The sequence below is a fragment of the Salmo salar genome, chromosome 09 (assembly GCF_965601325.2).
Source record: "Salmo salar chromosome 09, fSalSal1, whole genome shotgun sequence".
Lineage (NCBI taxonomy): Eukaryota > Metazoa > Chordata > Actinopteri > Salmoniformes > Salmonidae > Salmo > Salmo salar.
The window spans coordinates 130,284,787-130,308,025 of record NC_138299.1 but is presented as its reverse complement, the minus strand read 5'-3'; the positions used below and the strand labels follow the sequence as shown (position 1 = coordinate 130,308,025).

Sequence of the window (23,239 nt, the reverse complement as noted above, 5' to 3'; positions counted from 1 at the left end):
CATGCAGGTAGAACACACAGATCACCCTCACCAAGAGGAGGACCATGCAGGTAGAACACACAGATCACCCTCACCAAGAGGAGGACCATGCAGGTAGAACACACAGATCACCCTCACCAAGAGGAGGACCATGCAGGTAGAACACACAGATCACCCTCACCAAGAGGAGGACCATGCAGGTAGAATACACAGATCACCCTCACCAAGACGAGAACCATGCAGGTAGAACACACAGATCACGCTCACCAAGAGGAGGACCATGCAGGTAGAACACACAGATCACCCTCACCAAGAGGAGGACCATGCAGATAGAATACACAGATCACCCTCACCAAGACGAGAACCATGCAGGTAGAATACACAGATCACCCTCACCAAGAGGAGGACCATGCAGGTAGAATACACAGATCACCCTCACCAAGAGGAGGACCATGCAGGTAGAACACACAGATCACCCTCACCAAGAGGAGGACCATGCAGGTAGAATACACAGATCACCCTCACCAAGACGAGAACCATGCAGGTAGAATACACAGATAACCCTCACCAAGAGGAGGACCATGCAGGTAGAACACACAGATCACCCTCACCAAGAGGAGGACCATACAGGTAGAACACACAGATCACCCTCACCAAGAGGAGGACCATGCAGGTAGAACACACAGATCACCCTCACCAAGAGGAGGACCATGCAGGTAGAATACACAGATCACCCTCCCCAAGAGGAGGACCATGCTGGTAGAACACACAGATCACCCTCACCAAGAGGAGGCCGATACAGGTACAACACACAGATCACCCTCACCAAGAGGAGGACCATGCAGGTAGAACACACAGATCACCCTCACCAAGAGGAGGACCATGCAGGTAGAACACACAGATCACCCTCACCAAGAGGAGGACCATGCAGGTAGAACACACAGATCACCCTCACCAAGAGGAGGACCATGCAGGTAGAACACACAGATCACCCTCACCAAGAGGAGGCCGATACAGGTACAACACACAGATCACCCTCACCAAGAGGAGGACCATGCAGGTAGAACACACAGATCACCCTCACCAAGAGGAGGACCATGCAGGTAGAACACACAGATCACCCTCACCAAGAGGAGGACCATGCAGGTAGAACACACAGATCACCCTCACCAAGAGGAGGACCATGCAGGTAGAACACACAGATCACCCTCACCAAGAGGAGGACCATGCAGGTAGGACACACAGATCACCCTCACCAAGAGGAGGACCATACAGGTAGAACATACAGATCACCCTCACCAAGAGGAGGACCACGCAGGTAGAACACACAGATCACCCTCACCAAGAGGAGAACCATGCAGGTGTTTCAGGTTCCTTATGCCATATGATTGGAGAAACCTCCAGAAAAAGTCTTAATCTTTACTTCACCTAAGAAGCCAAACAGTCCCCGAGCCTAAATGAATTAATGAGACAGCTAACTGAGGGTGAATGGGCCGGTGTGAGAGGCAGACGCTAGTGAGGTGAAGTTAACAGGCTATTTAAAGGGCCAGACTATTCCCCAGGCCTGGGTACTTGTGGCTATACATTATGCTATAAGCCTCCCAGTGTGGACCAGTGACAATGGCCAGCCTGTATAGCAGCCTCCATCACCGAGTGTGTTTAAACTTCAGAAACCACAAGGTAGCGTTTACACGCGGTCCACACACCCCCGCGCACACACACACTGTAATGGACACACACACGTGGATAAACGCATACGCACACATACGTGCACTCTCACCATAGACAGCCCTCACTGAGCACTGTTTGCGTTAACCAAACAAACCTGGGTCTTCAGCCATTTATTTTCAGCCTTGCAGGGTTTTTTCTCTCCCTCTCTTTTTTAAAAGTGCACATCTGCCAATGGTTTGTGAATCAGGCGGCTAAATTTACCACTTCGCGGTTAAACATTTTTATTCCTGGTTGTTTGGTGAGTAAATTTGGGTTGTTAGTGGGGGTTAAAGAAGGATGATGCTTAAACCGTTAAATAAATACCCACCACACCTTTTACCTGCTGGTGGAAAACCACATTTCATTCATTCATTCATTCACAGGGGAAATGTGGAAGAACATTTTTATCCCAACGGGTGAAAAAAGTAGAAACACACACGCGGACGTACGTATACACACCAGGCGTTTCTGTCCCCTCCTGTCCTATGCTTAGACATGGGCTGTTTCCTGTATATATCAACAGTTAATCCACTCTGGAGTTTACGTGAGTGCCTCCATACCGACTATACATCTATGAGTGTCTCAGAAAATATGTCCTGTGTGTGTCTGCTGTAGTCTGTTTGTTACAATTAGTTTGTTAGTATTTCAGATTATTTGTTACTCAATGTGTTTATGTGTGTCAAGATCTGAGGAGCTACGTGTGTGTGTGTGTGTGTGTGTGTGTGTGTGTGTGTGTGTTCCTAAACAGTCCCTCTCTCTCTCTCTCTCTCTCTATCCATCACCCAGGTGAGGAACGTGGTGAATGATGCGGGGATGTTCTGGAGTTCAGGGACCAGGTCATCAAAGCCTCTCTGGCCCACGGTCACCTGGTGGTCACCACCGCTCTCCAGTGCTAAGAACTGGAACCATCCTCTCATCTTTGACCTGAAGGAGGGAACCATCAGCCTCATTGTACAGGCTGAGAAGTAAGTCTCTCTTTAGCCTTGTATCTCATTCTGTCCCTCCTCCATTTCTTAGTCTTTCCCGTCTCGTCTATCTCTGTTGCGGCCTATCTCCCTGTTGCGCCGATCTCTGGACCCCCTCTCCTTTTCTTTCCCTCCCCCTCTCTCCTGCCAAATACACTCTGTGTGTGTGCGTCTGTGTGTGTGTGTGAGTGTGTGTGTTTGTGAGAACTGTGTGTGAGAGTGTGTGTGTGCCATTAGCAGAGCAGGTCCTGCTGTGGAAGCCTAACTGCAGTGGGGAACAAAGAGATGGACATTTATCATTCTCTCCTCTGGGTCGTTCCACCATTTAAAGCACCAGAAAGAGAATTTCAACTCCCACCATCTCAGATTGTTCTGAAATTGTTTCTGTTGATAGAAACAGATGAGCATTCCTGCAACATTACTTTGTTGAAATATAATTTGATCTCTGAGAAATTACGATAATTCATTGCACCCAAATTGGCCATTTTAATTTATAGGATTCATAATATATTAAATAAATATAGTACCTAACATCTGATTTGGACCAAACTTTTTTATAACAATGAGTAAGACACGAGGATCCGAAGAAATGTTCAAAAGCCCACTCGGACCCCCCACACCCCACGCCAATCCCACCCCAACAAGGAGGTTATAGCATCAGCTCTCTGACAAGTAGTATGGAGCTGTGGCTCAGAGTATTGTTTGTTCATTCTCTCACTCGTTCTCTTCTCCATCTCTATGTCCCTAACCTTGCTTTCTATCACTCGTTCTCTTCTCTGTTCTCCATCTCTCTGTCCCTAACCCTGCTTTCTATCACTCCCCCCATCTTTATCTCTCTATCTTTCCCTTTCTCCTCTTTGTTTTGGCTCCTCTCTGTCTCAGACACTTCCTGTTGGTGGATGGAACGGGGGTCTATGTGTTCTCCTACGAGGGCCGTCTCATCTCCACGCCCAGATTCCCCGGCATGAGAACGGACATCCTCAATGCCCAGTCAGTCTCCCTTAGCAACGACACCATCGCCTTCCGGGACAAGAGCGATGAGAAGGGTGAGTGGAAGGCCAGCCGAGCTGTTCCTTCACTACTACAATACTAAACTTTGTTGTCCACAGAGCAGGGCGAGATTTGCCTTAGGCTTCTTCACTCAATGACATTTACATCAGTAGCACTTTGCCAACAAGAGGATTACACTTCACCAGGAGATAAAACGCTGGAGAAATGACTTAAGCAGGACTGGAACAATGACCGTTTGCCATCATTATCCTGCTCTCTCTCTCTCCGTCCTCTCCTCTCTTCTCTTCTTTTCCTCCAGTCATCTTTCTGTTTGATGCCCTGACGGGGAAAGCCCTGGGTGAAGGGAAGCCCCTGACTGACAAGGTGGGTGATTCACCAACCAACACACACCAACAGTCAGTCATAGCACACATTACACTCTCCTGTTAGTGTGCACACACTGACATGAGAAGACTGTGCATATCTCCACCTGCCTACATCTTAATCCATACTGTTACATTGAGCAACCTGTTAGGATTGGGGGAGGGTAAGCTGATCCTAGATCTGTGCCTCAGGGTAGCTGTGGGTTCGAGTGCCCCCAACGGCCAGGGTGAAAAGGTCAGGGAGCCATGGATAGAAGACAGAGAAGAATTAGTGGTGTTGAGGGAAAAGAAGAAACTTGATAGTTAAGAGGGAGACATACAGCTTGTGTGGAAACTGGAATGAGTGCATGTGTGTGAGAAAGAGATGGAGAGAAAAGGGGAGGGTTATGGAGTAAGAACAGGACTGAAAGGGATAAAGAGAGAAGGAGTGAATTAGAGAGGGAGAAAAGGAGGAGAAGTAGCCAGGATCAGTAGTTACTGTCTCTGCCAGCACTCCACAGCTCCAAGACAGAGGAGCACTGCACTGAAGCCAGCTGGCTCTGACACACACACACACAGTCACACACACGCATATACACTCCTGTTGGGGAGTATGGGCCAGGAGCTGTGGGGTCAGACTGCTGGCACCCCCTTCCACTCTCTTGCCTCCCCCATTTCTCCCTCGTCTCCCCTTTCCTCCACCTCTTCCCTCTGAGTTGAGTATCTTCCCTCTGATCTGGGCTCATTTGTTCCCTCCTAGTCCTCCTGTGGCTGTGTACTCAGGGCTGTACTGGGGAATAGAGAGTGTGGAGGGGGAGAGGAGAGGGCTTGGGATATGGGTGATCATGTGTTGAGAAGAGAAGTGTATCAAAATACAATATTGTATGTGTTATGGGGACTGGTGGGGTTTGACACTGGTGGTTCAGTTTGCCCTGCTCATGTGAACCAGGCCTCTCTCACACAACTTTCTGCCTCCCATTTCACTGTGTTTGTGTGTGTGTGTGTGTGTGTGTGTGTGTGTGTGTGTGTGTGTGTGTGTGTGTGTGTGTGTGTGTGTGTGTGTGTGTGTGTGTGTGTGTGTGTGTGTGTGTGTGTGTGTGTGTGTGTGTGTGTGTGTGTGTGTGTGTTTGCATGTGCCCGTGCGTGTGTTCCAGATGGAGGTGGTGGAGATAGCTCTGGACCAGTGTGGCCCGTCCAGCGAGAGGAAGATCGCAGTCATAGACAAGAACCGTGACCTGTATCTGACCGCTGTCCATCGCCTTAACAAAGAACACAACATCTGCAAGATAGGTAGGAGAGAGGAAAGGAGAGAGGGAAGGAGAGAAAGGGAGGGGGAGATAGATTTCCAACTGCTTTGTGTTGTTAAGCACCTAAAGCCTACCAGATAGATTTTTCTAACCATAACCCACATGCACTATGGTCTACACACCATGTGGTAGAGGTTATAGTTAGTTATTCTGGGTGTTGTCAGTAAGAGTGTGTTGTCTGTCTCTATCCTGCTCAATAGGTACTGTGGTCCACACTATGTCCTGGAACGACTCCTCTAACATCCTGTGTGGTATTCAGGACACACAGTTCACTGTGTGGCACTATCCCAGTGCGGTCTTCACTGGACCTGCTGGCTAAAACACTCTACATGAAAGACGCCAGGTAACACACACACACACACACACACACACACACACACACACACACACACACACACACACACACACACACACACACACACACACACACACACACACACACACACACACACACACACACACACACACACACACACACAGAAAACAGTTCCCCATTATCAGAAATAAAAGGTACTGCTTCATCTGAAATGTTTTCATGTTGTGTAAAAGCTGTTTAAAAGAGATTCCTGAGTGGCTGCCCTTAGGCTAAGTGGCTGTGTGTACAGAATGTATTTTTATATCTGTCGGTCTGTCCCCCTCCACACTGAGTTCAGCCGTGTGGCCCACATCCTGAACTACGTCGGGACCCAGGTGACGGCTCGTTGGTGTACAGCAGCGTGTCTCCTACCCCACCGTGCTGCACGAGTACAGCGCCTCCTCTCGCTGGGAGGACGCACTGCGCCTCTGCCGCTTTGCCAAGGTAACACACACCTGACAGGAGAGGGGACATTCTCATGGAGACATTCTCTGGTGACTCCCTGGTCCGCTGCAGAATGAGTCTGATCTGTATAGAGCAGAGCACACATCATATTCAACACCAAATACTGTACAAAACACATCTTAAAAAAACTCTTCACATTATGTTGAAAATAGAATAATGGTGTGAAATAATCCAGTGCCAAATGTCTAACACCAGGCCTGCTGTCTCCCTGGCCCTGCCCCTACTCTACCCAGGAGAGGAGGGCTGCTCTGAGCCATGAGCTCTGAGCCCTCTCTTAAAGCCAGTTATTTAGGATAAATGGTGTAATTAGCGGCCTGTAATTGCTAGCACATTGTGGGTTGCAGCAGAGCAAAGCAGGGCCAAAGGGACCAGAGAACCAGAGCCCTGGTCCCAGGGGAAACACTCAGCCCCCGAGAGGGGCCACTCGGGCTGGGGGGCCACAGATCAGTGAATGGGATTTCTCCAGGGTTCTAGTGTTGTGTTCTGATAGACCTTATGGGTTCCCCCCACCATAGTGTGGGAACAACAGGCAGCGTGGGAACTCACTGTCACTCTTTGGAAGTGGGGTGTGTATCTCAATGTCTTGTCTCAGGTCTCAGTGTGTCAAATTTCTTTCCTCATTTCTCTGTGGTTGTCTCATGTCTGTTCGATTGTCTCATGTCGGTCTTGTTGTCTCGTGTCTGTCCGGTTGTTTATTCAAATCAAAATTTTATTTGTCACATGCGCCGAATACAACAGGTGTAGTAGACCTTACAGTGAAATGCTTACTTACAAGCCCCTAACCAACAATGCAGTTTTAAGACAGTACTTTAAAAAACGTAAGAGATAAGAATAACAAATAAATAAAGAGCAGCAGTAAATAACAATAGTGGGGCTATATACAAGGGGTACCGGTACAGAATCAATGTGCGGATGCACCGGTGTCGAGGTAATTATGTACATGTAGGTAGAGTTATTAAAGTGACTATGCATAGATAATAACAGAGAGTAGCAGCAGCGTAGAAGGGGGGGCAATGAGTCTGTGTAGCCATTTGATTCGCTTTTCAGGAGTCTTATGGCTTGCGGGTCGAAGCTGTTTAGAAGCCTCTTGGACCAAGACTTGGCGCTCCGGTACAGCTTGCCGTGCGGTAGCAGAGAGACCATGTCTATGACTAGGATGACTGGAGTCTTTGAAAATGTTTAGGGCGTTCATCTGACACCGCTTGGTATAGAGGTCCTGGATGGCAGGAAGCTTGGCCCCGGTGATGTACTGGGCCCTACGCACTACCTTCTGTCGTGCCTTGCGGTTGGAGGCCGAGCAGTTGCCATACCAGGCAGTAAAGCAACCCGTCAGGATGCTCTTGATGGTGCAGCTTTTAAACCTTTTGAGGATCTGAGGACCCATGCCAAATCTTTTCAGTCTCCTGAGGGGGAATAAGTTTTGTAGTGCCCTCTTCACGACTGTCTTGGTGTGCTTGGCCCATGTTAGTTTGTTGGTGATGTGGACACCAAGGAACTTGAAGCTCTCAACCTGCTCCACTACAGCCCCGTCGATGAGAATGGGGGCGTGCTCGGTCCTCCTTTTCCTGTAGTCCACTATCATCTCCTTTGTCTTGATCACTTTGAGGGAGAGGTTGTTATGCTTGCACCCCACGGTCAGGTCTCTGACCTCCTCCAGAAAGGCTGTCTGATTGTTGTCGGTGATCAGGCCTACCACTGTTGTGTCATCGGTAAACTTAATGATTGTGTTGGAGTCGTGCCTGGCCGTGCAGTCATGAGTGAACAGGGAGTACAGGAGGGGACTGAGCACGCACCCCTGTGCGGATGTGTTGTTATCTACCCTTACCACCTGGGGGCGGTTCGTCAGGAAGTCCAGGATCCAGTTGCAGAGGGAGGTGTTTAGTCCCAGGGTCCTTAGCTTAGTGATGAGCTTTGAGGGCACTATGGTGTTGAACGCTGAGCTGTAGTCAATGAGTAGCATTCTTACATAAGTGTTCCTTTTATCCAGGGGTGAAAGGGCAGTGTGCAGTTCAATAGAGATTGCATCATCTGTGGATTTGTTGGTGCGGTATGCAAATTGGAGTGGGTCTAGGGTTTCTGGGATAATGGTGTTGATGTGAGCCATGACCAGCCTTTCAAAGCAGACGTGAGTGCTACAGGTCGGTAGTCAGTTAGGCAGGTTAACTTAGTGTTTTTGGGCACAGGGACTATGGTGGTCTGCTTGAAACATGTTGGTATTCCAGACTCAGACAGGGAGAGGTTGAAAATGTCAATGAAGACACTTGCCAGTTGGTCAGCGCATGCTCGGAGTACACGTCCTGGTAATCCGTCTGGCCCTGTGGCCTTGTTGACCTGTTTAAAGGTCTTACTCACATGGGCTGCGGAGAGCTTGATCACACAGTCGTCCGGAACAGCTGATGCTCTCATGCATGTTTCAGTGTTACTTGCCTCAAAGCGAGCATAGAAGTGATTTAGCTCATCTGGTAGGCTCGTGTCACTGGGCAGTGCTCGGCTGTGCTTCCCTTTGTAGTCTGTAATAGTTTGCAAGCCCTGCCACATCTGACGGAGTGTCGGAGCCGGTGTAGTACGATTCAATCTTAGTCCTGTATTGACGCTTTGCCTGTTTGATGGTTCGTCGGAGGGCATAGCGAGATTTCTTGTAACCTTCCGGGTTAGAGTCCTGTTCCTTGAAAGCGGCAGCTCTACCCTGTAGCTCAGTGCGAATGTTGCCTGTAATCCATGGCTTCTGGTTAGGGTATGTACATACAGTCATTGTGGGGACGACACCCTTGATGCACTTATTGATAAAGCCAGTGACTGATGTGGTGTATTCCTCAATGCCATCGGAAGAATCCCGGAACATATTCCAGTCTATGCTAGCAAAACAGTCCTTTAGCTTAGCATCTGCTTCATCTGACCACTTTTTTATAGACCGAGTCACTGGTGCTTCCTGCTTAAATTTTTGCTTGTAAGCAGGAATCAGGAGGATAGAATTATGGTCAGATTTTCCGAATGGAGGGCGAGGGAGAGCTTTGTAAGCGTCTCTGTGTGTGGAGTAAAGGTGGTCTAGAGTTTTTTCCCCTCTGGTTGCACATTTAACATGCTGATATAAAAATTTGGTAAAACTGATTTAAGTTTCCCTGCATTAAAGTCCCTGGCAACTAGGAGCGTTGCCTCTGGATGAGAATTTTCCTGTTTGCTTATGGCGGTATACAGCTGACTGAGTGCAGTTTTAGTCCCAGCATCGGTTTGTGGTGGTATATAGACAGCTACGGAAAATACAGAAACACTCTAGGTAGATAGTGTGGTCTACAGCTTATCACGAGATACTCTACCTCAGGTGAGCAAAACCTTGACTTCTTTAGATATCGTGCACCAGCTATCGTTTAAATATATGCATTGGCCCCCGCCCCGTGTCTTACCAGAGGCTGCTGTTCTATCCTGCCGATAGGGTGTCTGTTATTAATGTCGTTCAGCCACAACTCAGTGAAACATAAGATATTACATTTTTAATGTCCCGTTGGTAGGACATACGTGCTTTCAGTTCGTCCCATTTATTTTCTAGTGATTGAACGTTAGCTAGCAGGACGGATGGCAAAGGCAGATTAGCCACTCGTCGCCTGATCCTCACAAGGCACCCTGATCTCTTTCCATGAAATCTTTGTTTCCTTCTCGAGCGAATGACGTGGATAAGGGCCTGTTCGGGTGTTTGTAGTATATCCTTCCCAGCTGATGCATTAAAGAAAAACTCTTTGTCCAATTCGAGGTGAGTAATCGCTGTTCTGATGTCCAGAAGCTCTTTTTGGTCATAAGAGACGGTAGCAGCAACATTATGGACCGGCAGGTAGCCTAGTGGTTAGAGCGTTGGGCCAGTAACTGAAAGGTTGATAGACCGAATCCCTGAGCTGACATGGTACAAATCTGTCGTTCTGCTCCTGAACAAGGCAGTTAACCTCTATGGGCTAGGCGGGACGAATTCGTCCCACCTACGTAACAGCCACTTGAAGCCTGTGGCGCGATTTTCAAAACCTTAAAAATCCTATTACTTCAATTTCTCAAACATATGACTATTTTACAGCTATTTAAAGACAAGACTCTCGTTAATCTAACCACACTGTCCGATTTCAAAAAGGCTTTACAACGAAAGCAAAACATTAGATTATGTCAGCAGAGTACCAAGCCAGAAATAATCAGACACCCATTTTTCAAGCTAGCATATAATGTCACCAAAACCCAGAAGACAGCTAAATGCAGCACTCACCTTTGATGATCTTCATCAGATGACAACCCTAGGACATTATGTTATACAATACATGCATGTTTTGTTCAATCAAGTTCATATTTATATCAAAAACCAGCTTTTTACATTAGCATGTGACGTTCAGAACTAGCATACCCCCCGCAAACTTCCGGGGAATTCGCTAACATTTTACTAAATTACTCACGATAAACGTTCACAAAAAGCATAACAATTATTTTAAGAATTATAGATACAGACCTTCTTTATGCACTCGATATGTCCGATTTTAAAATAGCTTTTTGGTGAAAGCACATTTTGCAATATTCTAAGTACATAGCCCAGGCATCACGGGCTAGCTATTTAGACACCCGGCAAGTTTAGCACTCACCATAATCATATTTACTATTATAAAAGTTTGATTACCTTTTGTTGTCTTCGTCAGAATGCACTCCCAGGACTGCTACTTCAATAACAAATGTTGGTTTGGTCCAAAATAATCCATCGTTATATCCGAATAGTGGCGTTTTGTTCGTGCGTTCCAGACACTATCCGAAATGGTAAAGAAGGGTCGCGCGCATGGCGCAATTCGTGACAAAAAAATTCTAAATATTCCATTACCGTACTTCGAAGCATGTCAACCGCTGTTTAAAATCAATTTTTACGCCATTTTTCTCGTAGAAAAGCGATAATATTCCGACAGGGAATCTCCTTTTCGGCAAACAGAGGAAAAAATCACAAAGGCGGGGGCGGTCGGGTCACGCGCCTAAGCCCAGAGTCCCTTGATCGGCCACTTGAGAAAGGCGATAATGTGTTTCAGCCTGGGGCTGGGATGACGACATTCTGTTTTTTCCCGGGCTCTGAGCGCCTATGGACGACGTAGGAAGTGTCACGTTAGAGCAGAGATCCTTAGTAAAAGATAGAGATGGAAAAGAAGTTCAAGAAATGGTCAGACAGGCCACTTCCTGTAAAGGAATCTCTCAGGTTTTGACCTGCCATTTGAGTTCTGTTATACTCACAGACACCATTCAAACAGTTTTAGAAACTTTAGGGTGTTTTCTATCCATATGTAATAAGTATATGCATATTCTAGTTACTGGGTAGGAGTGGTAACCAGATTAAATCGGGTATGTTTTTTATCCAGCCGTGTCAATACTGCCCCCTAGCCCTAACAGGTTAACCCACTGTTCCTAGGCCGTCATTGTAAATAATAATTTGTTCTTAATAACTTCTGATGGCTCAAATCCCGTTAACGGGATCGATTTGACAACAGCCAGTGAAACTGCAGGGCGCCAAATTCAAACAACAGAAATCTCATAATTAAAATTCCTCAAATATACAAGTATTATAAACCATTTTAAAGATAAACTTCTTGTTAATCCAACCACAGTGTCCCATTTCAAAAAGGCTTTACTGCGCAAGCATACCATGCGATTATGTTAGGTCAGTGCCTAGTCACAAAAAAACATACAGCCATTTTCCAGCCAGAGAGGAGTCACAAAAAGCAGAAATAGAGATAAAATGAATCACTAACCTTTGATGATCTTCATCAGATGGCACTCATAGGACTTCATGTTACACAATATATGTATGTTTTGTTTGATAAAGTTCATATTTATATCCAAAAATCAGAAGTTACATTGGCGCGTTATGTTCAGTAATGTTTTGCCTCCAAAACACCCGGTGATTTTGCAGAGAGCTACATCAATTTACAGAAATACTCATCATAAACGTTGATGAAAGATACAAGTGTTATGCATAAAATTAAAGATATACTTCTCCTTAATGCTACCGCTGTCAGATTTCAAAAAAGCTTTACAGCGAAAGCACACCATGCGATAATCTGAGTGAGTACAGTGCTCAGCCACCAAAACAAGCCATACAGATACCCGCCATGTTGTGGAGTCAACAAGTCAGAAATAGCGTTAAAAATATTCACTTACCTTTGATGATCTTCATCGGAATGCACTCCCAGGAATCCCAGTTCCACAATAAATGTTAGTTTTGTTCGTTAAAGTCCATATTTATGTCCAAATACCTCCTTTTTGTTCGCGCGTTTAGTTCACTAATCCAAATGCACAAGGCGCGAGCACAAAGTCCAGACGAAAAGTCAAAAAAGTTCCATTACAGTTCGTAGAAACATGTCAAACGATGTATATAATCAATCTTTAGGATGTTTTTAATCATAAATCTTCAATAATATTCCAACCGGACAATTCCGTTGTCATTAGAAAGGAAAGGGAACGGAGCTTGCGCGATCAACAACTAAAGGCTTTCAGCTGAGCCATCTACTGTGACTTGTCTTATTCTCTCCCCTTTCACAAGTGAAGCCTGAAACAACGTTCTGAAGACTGTTGACATCTAGTGGAAGCCTTAGGAAGTGCAATCTGACCAAGTTTACACTGTATATTGGATAGGCAATCACTTGAAAAACTACAAACCTCAGATTTCCCACTTCCTGGTTGGATTTTTCTCAGGTTTTCGCCTGCCATATGAGTTCTGTTATACTCAGACATTATTCAAACACTTCAGAGTGTTTTCTATCCAAATCTATCAATTATATGCATATCCTAGCTTCTGGGCCTGAGTAGCAGGCAGTTTACTTTGGGCACACTTTTCATCCGGACGTGAAAATAGCGCCCCCAAGCCATAAGAAGTTAACTGACTTGCCTAGTTAAATAAAGGTTAAATAAAATCATTTACAAAACAAGTTAAACAAAATAGCATTGTTGATTAAAAGCTGATAAGACGGCAGCCATCATCATGTCTGTCGCTGTGATGTTCCTCTCCTGTGTTGGTGTCTCACACCCCCCACTGAGTCTCTGAGGAGCAGGTGAGTCTCTCTCTCGTTCATTTACGTCTTTCCATGTCCACGTCTTTCCATGTTGTGATACAGCCCGGGATTGAACCCGGGTCTGTAGTGACGCCTTTAGCCCTGGGCCTTGGAATGGTGAAGGGTCCATGACGGAGCCACTGGAGTGGAGCTTTAACGAGACACGACCAGCAGCTTTGAATTAGTTTCTAATTAGCCTGGGTGACACCATTTACCGTATATTTAACCTTCCCAACACACACAAACACACACACACACACACACACAGCCAACCCCAGTGAGAGCCTATGCACTGCATTGGATATGATGCAATAACCACAACCCTGGAGAAGGATGGCTAGAGGGGACAGGGGAGGGGAGAGTAGAGTAGAGGGAGGGTATAGTGGGTGTTTTCAGAAAGTATTCATACCCCTTGAATATTCCAAATGTTGTTGTATTACAGCCTGAATTCAAAATTGATTAAATTGTTTGTTTTTTTTCGTCCTCACCCAGCTACACACAATATCCCATAAGTCCAGACAAAATTGATTCACTGTTTAACGGATTTTCCCCCCAGAAAAGTGAGGTGGGCGAGCAAAAAAATATATATAAATAAATAAATAAAATCATTAGGTGGTAAAGGAATAACAGTAATTTACCACATTGTCCTGGGCTGCTATATGGACATGAACAATAGGAGAAATATTCAATTTCAGACTGATTTTCAGATGATTATTATAATACACAAATGAACATTATTCAGGATGTATAATAGAATGCAATATTCTATCATATTCAAAAATTATTAGAAAAATAAGTTATGTATGAATGTATTCAGTTCATTAATCTACTTAATTATATAGCCTAACAAATTAAAGAATGATTGACAATAAATAATTGTCAGCAAATTAAAATGTTGATGCATAATAATAAGTTCAGTACCTGAATGCATCTATATAGCCTAGGCGATAACCTCTCTAGGGTCGGCGGGACGAAATCGTCCCACCTACGTAACAGCCAGTGGAATCCTGTGGCGCGTTATTCAAATACCTTAGAAATGCTATTACTTCAATTTCTCAAACATATGACTATTTTACACCATTTTAAAGACAAGACTCTCGTTAATCTAACCACACTGTCCGATTTCAAAAAGGCTTTACACCGAAAGCAAAACATTAGATTATGTCAGCAGAGTACCCAGCCAGAAATAATCAGACACCCATTTTTCAAGCTAGCATATAATGTCACATAAACCCAAACCACAGCTAAATGCAGCACTAACCTTTGATGATCTTCATCAGATGACACACCTAGGACATTATGTTATACAATACATGCATGTTTTGTTCAATCAAGTTCATATTTATATCAAAAACCAGCTTTTTACATTAGCATGTGACGTTCAGAACTAGCATACCCCCCGCAAACTTCCGGTGAATTTACTAAACATTTACTAAATTACTCACGATAAACGTTCACAAAAAGCATAACAATTATTTTAAGAATTATAGATACAGAACTCCTCTATGCACTCGATATGTCCGATTTTAAAATAGCTTTTCGGTGAAAGCACATTTTGCAATATTCTAAGTAGATAGCCCGGCATCACAGGGCTAGCTATTTAGACACCCAGCAAGTTTAGCACTCACCAAAGTCAGATTTACTATAAGAAAAATGTTATTACCTTTGGTGTTCTTCGTCAGAATGCACTCCCAGAACTTCTACTTCAATAACAAATGTTGGTTTGGTCCCAAATAATCCATAGTTATATCCAAATAGCGGCGTTTTGTTCGTGCGTTCAAGACACTATCCGAAAGGGTAAATAAGGGTTACGCGCATGACGCATTTCGTGACAAAAAATGTCTAAATATTCCATTACCGTACTTCGAAGCATGTCAACCACTGTTTAAAATCAATTTTTATGCCATTTTTCTCGTAAAAAAGCGATAATATTCCGACCGGGAATCTGTGTTTAGGTTCAAAGACGATAGAAAATAAAAACATGGGGTCGACTCGTGCACGCGCCTCAGCCCATTGTCCTCTGATAGAGCACTTGCCAAAAGTGCTAATGTGTTTCAGCCTGGGGCTGGAATTACATCATTCAGCTTTTTCCCGCCTTCTGAGAGCCTATGGGAGCCGTAGGAAGTGTCACGTTACAGCAAAGATCCTCAGTCTTCAATAAACAGAGTCAAGAAGCTCAAGTAATGGTCAGACAGGCCACTTCCTGTAAGGAATCTTCTCAGGTTTTTGCCTGCCATATGAGTTCTGTTATACTCACAGACACCATTCAAACAGTTTTAGAAACTTTAGGGTGTTTTCTATCCAAAGCCAATAATTATATGCATATTCTAGTTACTGGGCAGGAGTAGTAACCAGATTAAATCGGGTACGTTTTTTATCCGGCCGTTCAAATACTGCCCCCTATCCCCAACAGGTTAACAAAATATTCAATCAAATATGATTAGGCCTCTCGTAGACTAGGCCTTGTAAAAAGAGGGTCAATCAAGTTAGGTCTGCCAAATGAATGTAGCATTGAGAAAAAAATACATAAATCCAGCCATAGAGTGTAACCTTTAATCCCCAAAAAAGTGTGTTTATAACATGCACAATTAGAAGCATCAATATATATAGAGTAAACGTGACTAAATTCGAGCCCAGTAACTTTGCTCACCTCATCCTCATTCGATTGTCTCGTCTTGCTGCCACGGAAAGCCCCCATTTGCTAATCTGCACGAAGTGTGTGCGTGCCACTGGCGATGTACTTTGCTGGATATGCTAGCTGTTCTCGGCGGTGCATCATCACTTCAAACGCATTCCGTTGTGGTGTTATCGGTTGGCCTACTACTACCGGTAAAATGTAAGTTATGAATCGCAAATCACCATACTCAGCTGTATGGTGATTTGCGATTCATAACTTACATTTTACCGATTTCATCAATCATTTTGACTTCAATTTGGTTATCGAAAATACTATCAGTTTGCACTGCGTCTTTGCTGATGAATGCTCTAATCTCTGGCCAGTCAATTGGTTAAATTACATTGTTGTTTCGTCCATTAATCGCTTCTAATAGATCTGAAAATGATGGCATCACCATGAATTTAACTGACTGTTTGTTTATGAGGGACGTCCCACGTTTAACCTCGACACATAAATAGTAGGAATTTGCGCTGGCATGAAATTAAACAACTGCACATCACCTGCAGGTGCGAGCATGTGTATTTCACTGTCCAATCCGAGGCTCGTGATGATCTGAGCGCGTGATCATGATCTGAGCGCGTGATCTGAGGCTGTTTGGTCTCTTGGGCATCAACTTGGGAAGCCAGGCTGACTACACCACTCACATCGCGAGCGTTGCAAAATAAATTTAGAAATCTATATTATTCAATTATTGCACCCACATAGCTCAGTGTCAATGAGTGTTTGCGTTGCCAAGGGCTAAAATAGAAGTCAGTTATATTTGTGACGCAGATCGCGGTGCATGTCCTGCCTCTCCCATCTAATCATTGGTTTATAGAAGCAGATACCCATGTGCCATCTTCTCATTGGTTATACCCACGTGGGTGATTGAAAGACGAACTGTGTTGTCGGTCGTTGTGGTAGTACTATGAAAGTTTAGATGCCAATCACCATATACAGTGGGGGAAAAAAGTATTTGATCCCCAGCTGATTTTGTACATTTGCCCAGTTACAATGAAATGATCAGTCTATAATTTTAATGGTAGGTTTATATGAACAGTGAGAGACAGAATAACAACCAAAAAATCCAGAAAAACGCATGTCAAAAATGTTATAAAATGATTTCCATTTAAATGAGGGAAATAAGTATTTGACCCCTCTGCAAAACATGACTTAGTACTTGGTGGCAAAACCCTTGTTGGCAATCACAGAGGTCAGACATTTCTTGTAGTTGGCCACCAGGTTTGCACACATCTCAGGAGGGATTTTGTCCCACTCCTCTTTGCAGATCTTCTCCAAGTCATTAAGGTTTCGAGGCTGACGTTTGGCAACTCAAACCTTCAGCTCCCTCCACAGATTTTCTATGGGATTAAGGTCTGGAGACTGGCTAGGCCACTCCAGGACCTTAATGTGCTTCTTCTTGAGCTACTCCTTTGTTGCCTTGGTCGTGTGTTTTGGGTCATTGTCATGCTGGAATACCCATCAACGACCCATTTTCAATGCCCTGGCTGAGGGAAGGAGGTTCTCACCCAAGATTTGACAGTACATGGCCCCGTCAAATGGTGCGGTGAAGTTGTCCTGTCCCCTTAGCAGAAAAATACCCCCAAAGCATAATGTTTCCACCTCCATGTTTGATGGTGGAGATGGTGTTCTTGGGGTCATAGGCAGCATTCGTCCTCCTCCAAACACGGCGAGTTGAGTTGATGCCAAAGAGCTCCATTTTGGTCTCATCTAACAACAACACTTTCACCAGTTGTCCTCTGAATCATTCAGATGTTCATTAGCAAACTTCAGATGGGCATGTATATGTATTCTTGAGCAGGGGGACCTTGCGGGCGCTACAGGATTTCAGTCCTTCACAGCGTAGTGTGTTACCAATTGTTTTCTTGGTGACAATGGTCCCAGCTGCCTTGAGATCATTGACAAGATCCTCCTGTGTAGTTCTGGGCTGATTCCTCACCGTTCTCATGATCATTGCAACCCCACGAGGTGAGATCTTGCATGGAGCCCCAGGCCAAGGTAGATTGACAGTTCTTTTGTGTTTCTTCCATTTGCGAATAATCGCACCAACTGTTGTCACCTTCTCACCAAGCTGCTTGGCGATGGTCTTGTAGCCCATTCCAGCCTTGTGTAGGTCTACAATCTTTTCCCTGACATCCTTGGAGAGCTCTTTGGTCTTTGCCATGGTGGAGAGTTTGGAATCTGATTGATTGATTGCTTCTGTGGACATGTGTCTTTTTTACAGGTAACAAGCTGCGGTTAGGAGCACTCCCTTTAAGAGTGTGCTCCTAATCTCAGCTCGTTACCTGTATAAAAGACACCTGGGAGCCAGAAATAGTTCTGATTGAGAGGGGGTCAAATGCTTATTTCCCTCATTAAAATGCAAATCAATTTATAACATTTTTGGCATGCGTTTTTCTGGATATTTTTGTTATTCTGTCTCTCACTGTTCAAATAAACGTACCATTAAAATTATAGACTGATCCTTTCTTTATCAGTGGGCAAACGTACAAAATCAGCAGGGGATCAAATACTTTTTTCCCCCACTGTAAGTTCAAAGAAGAAAAATCCTGGAAGAAGGAGAGATGACTAAAATTCGGTTGACCGTTTTATGTGTGGATTAATTGTCAGAGTAGAGAACCTTGTGCATTTCAGGTAAAATAACATCTCAATGTTTATATCCCAGGACAAATTAGCTAGCAACAGCAAGCTAGCCAAATAGGACAAATTAGCTAGCAAGTGCAAGCTAGCTGGCTAAATTGCCATAAATGTTTAATGCTTTTCGACCTGTCCCCAAATTAATGTAATTGGTTCAGACTTTGTTTTGATATTTTAACCTGCGTGTCGTGATCGCGTTTGGTGTGGGGGGACAAAATAAATGTATGCACGATGGCGTGCGCGCACAGCCGGTTTGAGTTCCATGTCATCAAGGGAGAGCGGACAGTGCATTATAAACAAAGAGCCGCATATATTGGCCAAAATAAAAAGTAACACGGAATCCAAACTGGCTGTGCATTTTAGAACTGACTTCTATTTTAGCCCTTGGCAACGCAGACGCTTGTTGGCGTGTGCGAGCAGTGTGGGTGCAATAATTGAATAATATAGATTTCTTAATTTATTTTGCAACTATCGCGCACTCGATGTGAGCGGTGTAGTCAGCCTGTAATTCAACTTTGTCTGGCCTAATGAGTAAAAAAAAAAGCTAATTGATTGAAAATGTATTCACACCTCTGATTCAATACATGTTAGAATCACCTTTGGCTGCGATTACAGCTGTGAGTCTTTCTGGATAGGTTCTAAGAGCTTTGCACACCTGGATAGTACAATATTTTCCCATTTCTTTTTTTTTATTCTTAAAGTTGGTTGTTGATCACTGCTAAACAGCCATTTTCAAGTATTGCCATATATTTTCAAGCCAATTTAGGTAAAAAACTTTAACTAGGCCACTCATGAACATTGTTTTGTCTTGGTAAGCAACTCCAGTGTATATTTTGCCATGTGTTTTAGGTTATTGTCCTGCTGAAAGGTGAATTTGTCTCCCAGTGTCTTTTGGAAAGCAGACTGAAGCAGGTTTTCCTCTAGGATTTTGCCTGTGCTTAACTCTATTGTTTATTGTTATCCTAAAATAACTCCCTAGTCCTTGCCGATGACTAGCATACTCATAACATGATGCAGTCACCACCATGCTTAAAAATATGAAGAGTGTTACTCAGTGTTGTGTTGAATTTTCCCCAAACAACACTTTGTATTCAGGGTATAAAGTTAATTTCTTTGCCACATTTTTTGCAGTTTTACTTTAGTACCTTGTTGCAAACAGGATACATGTTTTGCATATTCTGTACATGCTTCCTTCTTTTCACTCTGTCAATTAGGTTAGTATTGTGGAGTAACAACAATGTTGTTGATCCATCCTCAGTTTTCTCCTATTACAGCCATTAAACTCTGTAACTGTTTAAAAGTCACCATTGGCCTCATGGTGAAATCCCTGAGCGGTTTCCTTCCTCTCCGGCAACTGTTAGGAAGGATACCTGTATATTTGTGATGACTGTGTGTATTACTACACCATCCAAAGTGTAATTAATAACTTCACCATGCTCAAAGGGATATTCAATGTCTGCTTTTTTAAGTATATTTTTAATAGGTGCCCTTCTTTGCAAGGCATTGGAAAACCTCCCTGGTCTTTGTGGTTGAATATTTGTTTACAATTCACTGCTCGACCTGAGGGACCTTACAGATGTTTGTATGCGTGAGGTACAGAGATGAGGTAGTCATTCAAAAATCATGTTAAACACTATTATTGCACACAGAGTGAGTCCATGCAACTCATTGTGACTTGTTAAACACATTTTTACTCCTGAACTTATTTTGGCTTGCCATAACAAAGGGGTTGAATACTTATTGGGTAAAGACATTTCAGCTTTAAATGTTTTATTAATTTGCACATAATTCCACTTTGACATTATGGGGTATTGTGTGTAGGCCAGTGACACACAATATCAATTTAATCCATTTTAAATTCAGGCTGTATCACAACAAAATGTGGAAAAAGTCAAGGGGTGTGAATACTTCCTGAATGCACTGTATGGAAGAAGGAGCGTCACCACTTTTAATAGCCACCCCTCCTCCTTCCTCCCCCCATTTCTGGTAAGGGTTTGGTCTTTCGTGGCCGTTTGGTGTGGTTTTTCCCGGAGTGGGAGGAGTGTTGTGGGGAAGCCCTGTCAGCCAGGTATGGAGGATTAGCCCCTTGTGGATACTTTCATGGCACTGATTGTTGGTAACAGACACGCACACGCACACACATAGACACACACATGCTGATAGGCCTGTACACAAACAACCATACTGTACACAGTCACACAAACATGGGCAGCCCAGCAGTGTGACTAAATCCCAAGCCAGGCTCTAACAGTGAGCCAACACCACAATCTCTCCTCTGATTGGAGGAAACTGGCCCATCTCTCTCTGACTCTCTGACCAGCATTTAGTGGCTTTAGAAAAGGATGATTTTGTTGTTGTCTTCACAGTTTTATGGCCAATGTTGTTTGTCTTAATGAAGGATTCAGATGAGATGACAGGATGCATGAGGATGTTGTTCTGGGCTTTGCTTTCAACGATACTGTTGAGTGGCGTAGTTTGAGTGTGACTGTAAGAGTGAATGGGAGTGACATTATGTCTGTGTGCGTGTGTGCCTGCATGTTTGTCTAAGTACGTCTGCGTGTCCTGAATGAGTATGATATCAGAATCACACACACGGAAGTCAGATTACAGGGTGTGTGTGAGTGTGTGTGCCCTGCAGAGTGACACTAACAAGGCCTGTGTTGTGAGGATGAGCAGACTGGTAATGGGAAGAGTGTCCCTGTAGAGACGCCAGTGTAATGGACCTCCCATCCCTCTAATAACACACAGCCCTCCTCTCTCTCAGTGCCCCGTCCCTTTAATGACCCAGGCGAGCAGGGCTAAGCTAGCCCCCCGTGCAGGGCCTTGTGGTCAGGGCTGGGCCACGCGCTACGCCCCGGTGCCACCACCAGCCTGTCAGGCTGAGCAGCAGTTCCACCCCCTGACAAATAGCCCCATACCCCGGCTCCCTGTCCCCTGACACTCATGCCTGCTCCCTATCATGTGTGGATGTGTGTGTTTGTTTGTGCGTGCGTGTGTGTATGCGTGCGTATGTGGTGTATGCGTTTATTTATGCTAAGACAATGTGTGCATGGCAAATTTCATTTCCTATTTGCTTAATGTCTGTCTCTGTTTCTATAGGACTAGTTGCTGTGGGCGTGTCTCGCTGGCATGGCAATGGCCAATAGGGAGATGACGACAGTGGAGGTGGCCTACGCTGCCATTGGAGAGGTAAGACCCTCCATCAATCTCTCTTTCTCTCTTTCTCTCTTTCTCTCTCTCTCTCTTTCTCTCTCTCTCCAGGTGGATAAGGTGCAGTATATTAACTCTATCAAGGATCTGCCATCTAAGGAATCTTTAGTGGCCCACATGTTACTGTCCACTCGGCTACAGGCTGGCCTGGTCTACCAAGCCATACAGGTCCACATCAACCTCTACAACGGGACAGGTGTGGGGGTGTGTGTCTGTCTCTAAATGTCTGTCTGCCTGTGAATCTTAATATTTCTGTCTCTATGACATGTCTTTCTGTTTGTCTGTCTGTGTATACTTACATATGCATCTGTGATTGGGACTGAAAGCTTCATGTGTCCTCAGGGTGTTGGAGCTGGCAGTAAAACATAAGACCCATGTGGACACAGTGCTGGCCTACAGACTCCAAGTTCTTGCAGGACTTTAGAGACCAACAAGAGGTTCATGCAGTACGTTGACAGGGTAGGATATGTCATTGCTTTTGACTGTCATATAGTGAACACTAACCAGCTATAGTAGTAAAGACTTCTTCTCTTCGAAACTAGACAGTATTTTGTTACAAGAGGCAATGTGCCCTTTCTATCACACTATGTCCCATTAGACTGACGCACTTCTCTAATCTTTCTCTCTCTCTTTTTCTCTTCTCTTTCTCTTTCTCCCCACCCCATCAGGTAGAGATGAACTGGGAAAAGATCCAGGCGAAGGTTAAGGAGAGAGAGAAGGCTGCCATCACCTCTGTCAGGAGCAGCTTGGCCTCTTGATGCTGACCCTTGACCCCACACCTCTGACCTCATCCAGGGACCAAATGTACATCATATTTTCAAGTGGTCATTTATCAAACATGGTTAGTGTTATTTTTGTGTTTGTGTTTTTTATAAAATTATATACACTGCTCAAAAAAATAAAGGGAACACTTAAACAACACAATGTAACTCCAAGTCAATCACACTTCTGTGAAATCAAACTGTCCACTTAGGAAGCAACACTGATTGACAATAAATTGAACATGCTGTTGTGCAAATGGAATAGACAACAGGTGTAAATTATAGGCAATTAGCAAGTCACCCCCAATAAAGGAGTGGTTCTGCAGGTGGGGACCACAGACCACTTCTCAGTTCCTATGCTTCCTGGCTGATGTTTTGGTCACTTTTGAATGCTGGCAGTGCTTTCACTCTAGTGGTAGCATGAGACGGAGTCTACAACCCACACAAGTGGCTCAGGTAGTGCAGCTCATCCAGGATGGTACTTCAATGCGAGCTGTGGCAAGAAGGTTTGCTGTGTCTGTCAGCGTAGTGTCCAGAGCATGGAGGCGCTACCAGGAGACAGGCCAGTACATCAGGAGACGTGGAGGAGGCCGTAGGAAGGCAAAAACCCAGCAGCAGGACCGCTACCTCCGCCTTTGTGCAAGGAGGAGCAGGAGAAGCACTGCCAGAGCCCTGCAAAATGACCTCCAGCAGGCCAGAAATATGCATGTGTCTGCTCAAACGGTCAGAAACAGACTCCATGAGGGTGGTATGAGGGCCTGACGTCCACAGG

General features: G+C 44.6%; 1 protein-coding gene across 1 annotated transcript in view; it reads left to right on the top strand.

The window, feature by feature from the left end:
- Positions 1-21,434, top strand: part of LOC106612779 (intraflagellar transport protein 80 homolog) — an 82,300-nt gene extending 60,866 nt beyond the window's left edge. The window contains 10 exon segments of the mRNA XM_014214253.3: positions 2,476-2,497; positions 2,500-2,581; positions 2,583-2,654; positions 3,537-3,700; positions 3,964-4,028; positions 5,161-5,296; positions 5,514-5,616; positions 5,618-5,656; positions 5,967-6,057; positions 21,261-21,434. Coding sequence (XP_014069728.3) covers positions 2,476-2,497; positions 2,500-2,581; positions 2,583-2,654; positions 3,537-3,700; positions 3,964-4,028; positions 5,161-5,296; positions 5,514-5,616; positions 5,618-5,656; positions 5,967-6,057; positions 21,261-21,434 — 948 coding nt within the window.
- Positions 21,435-23,239: the final 1,805 nt, after the last annotated feature.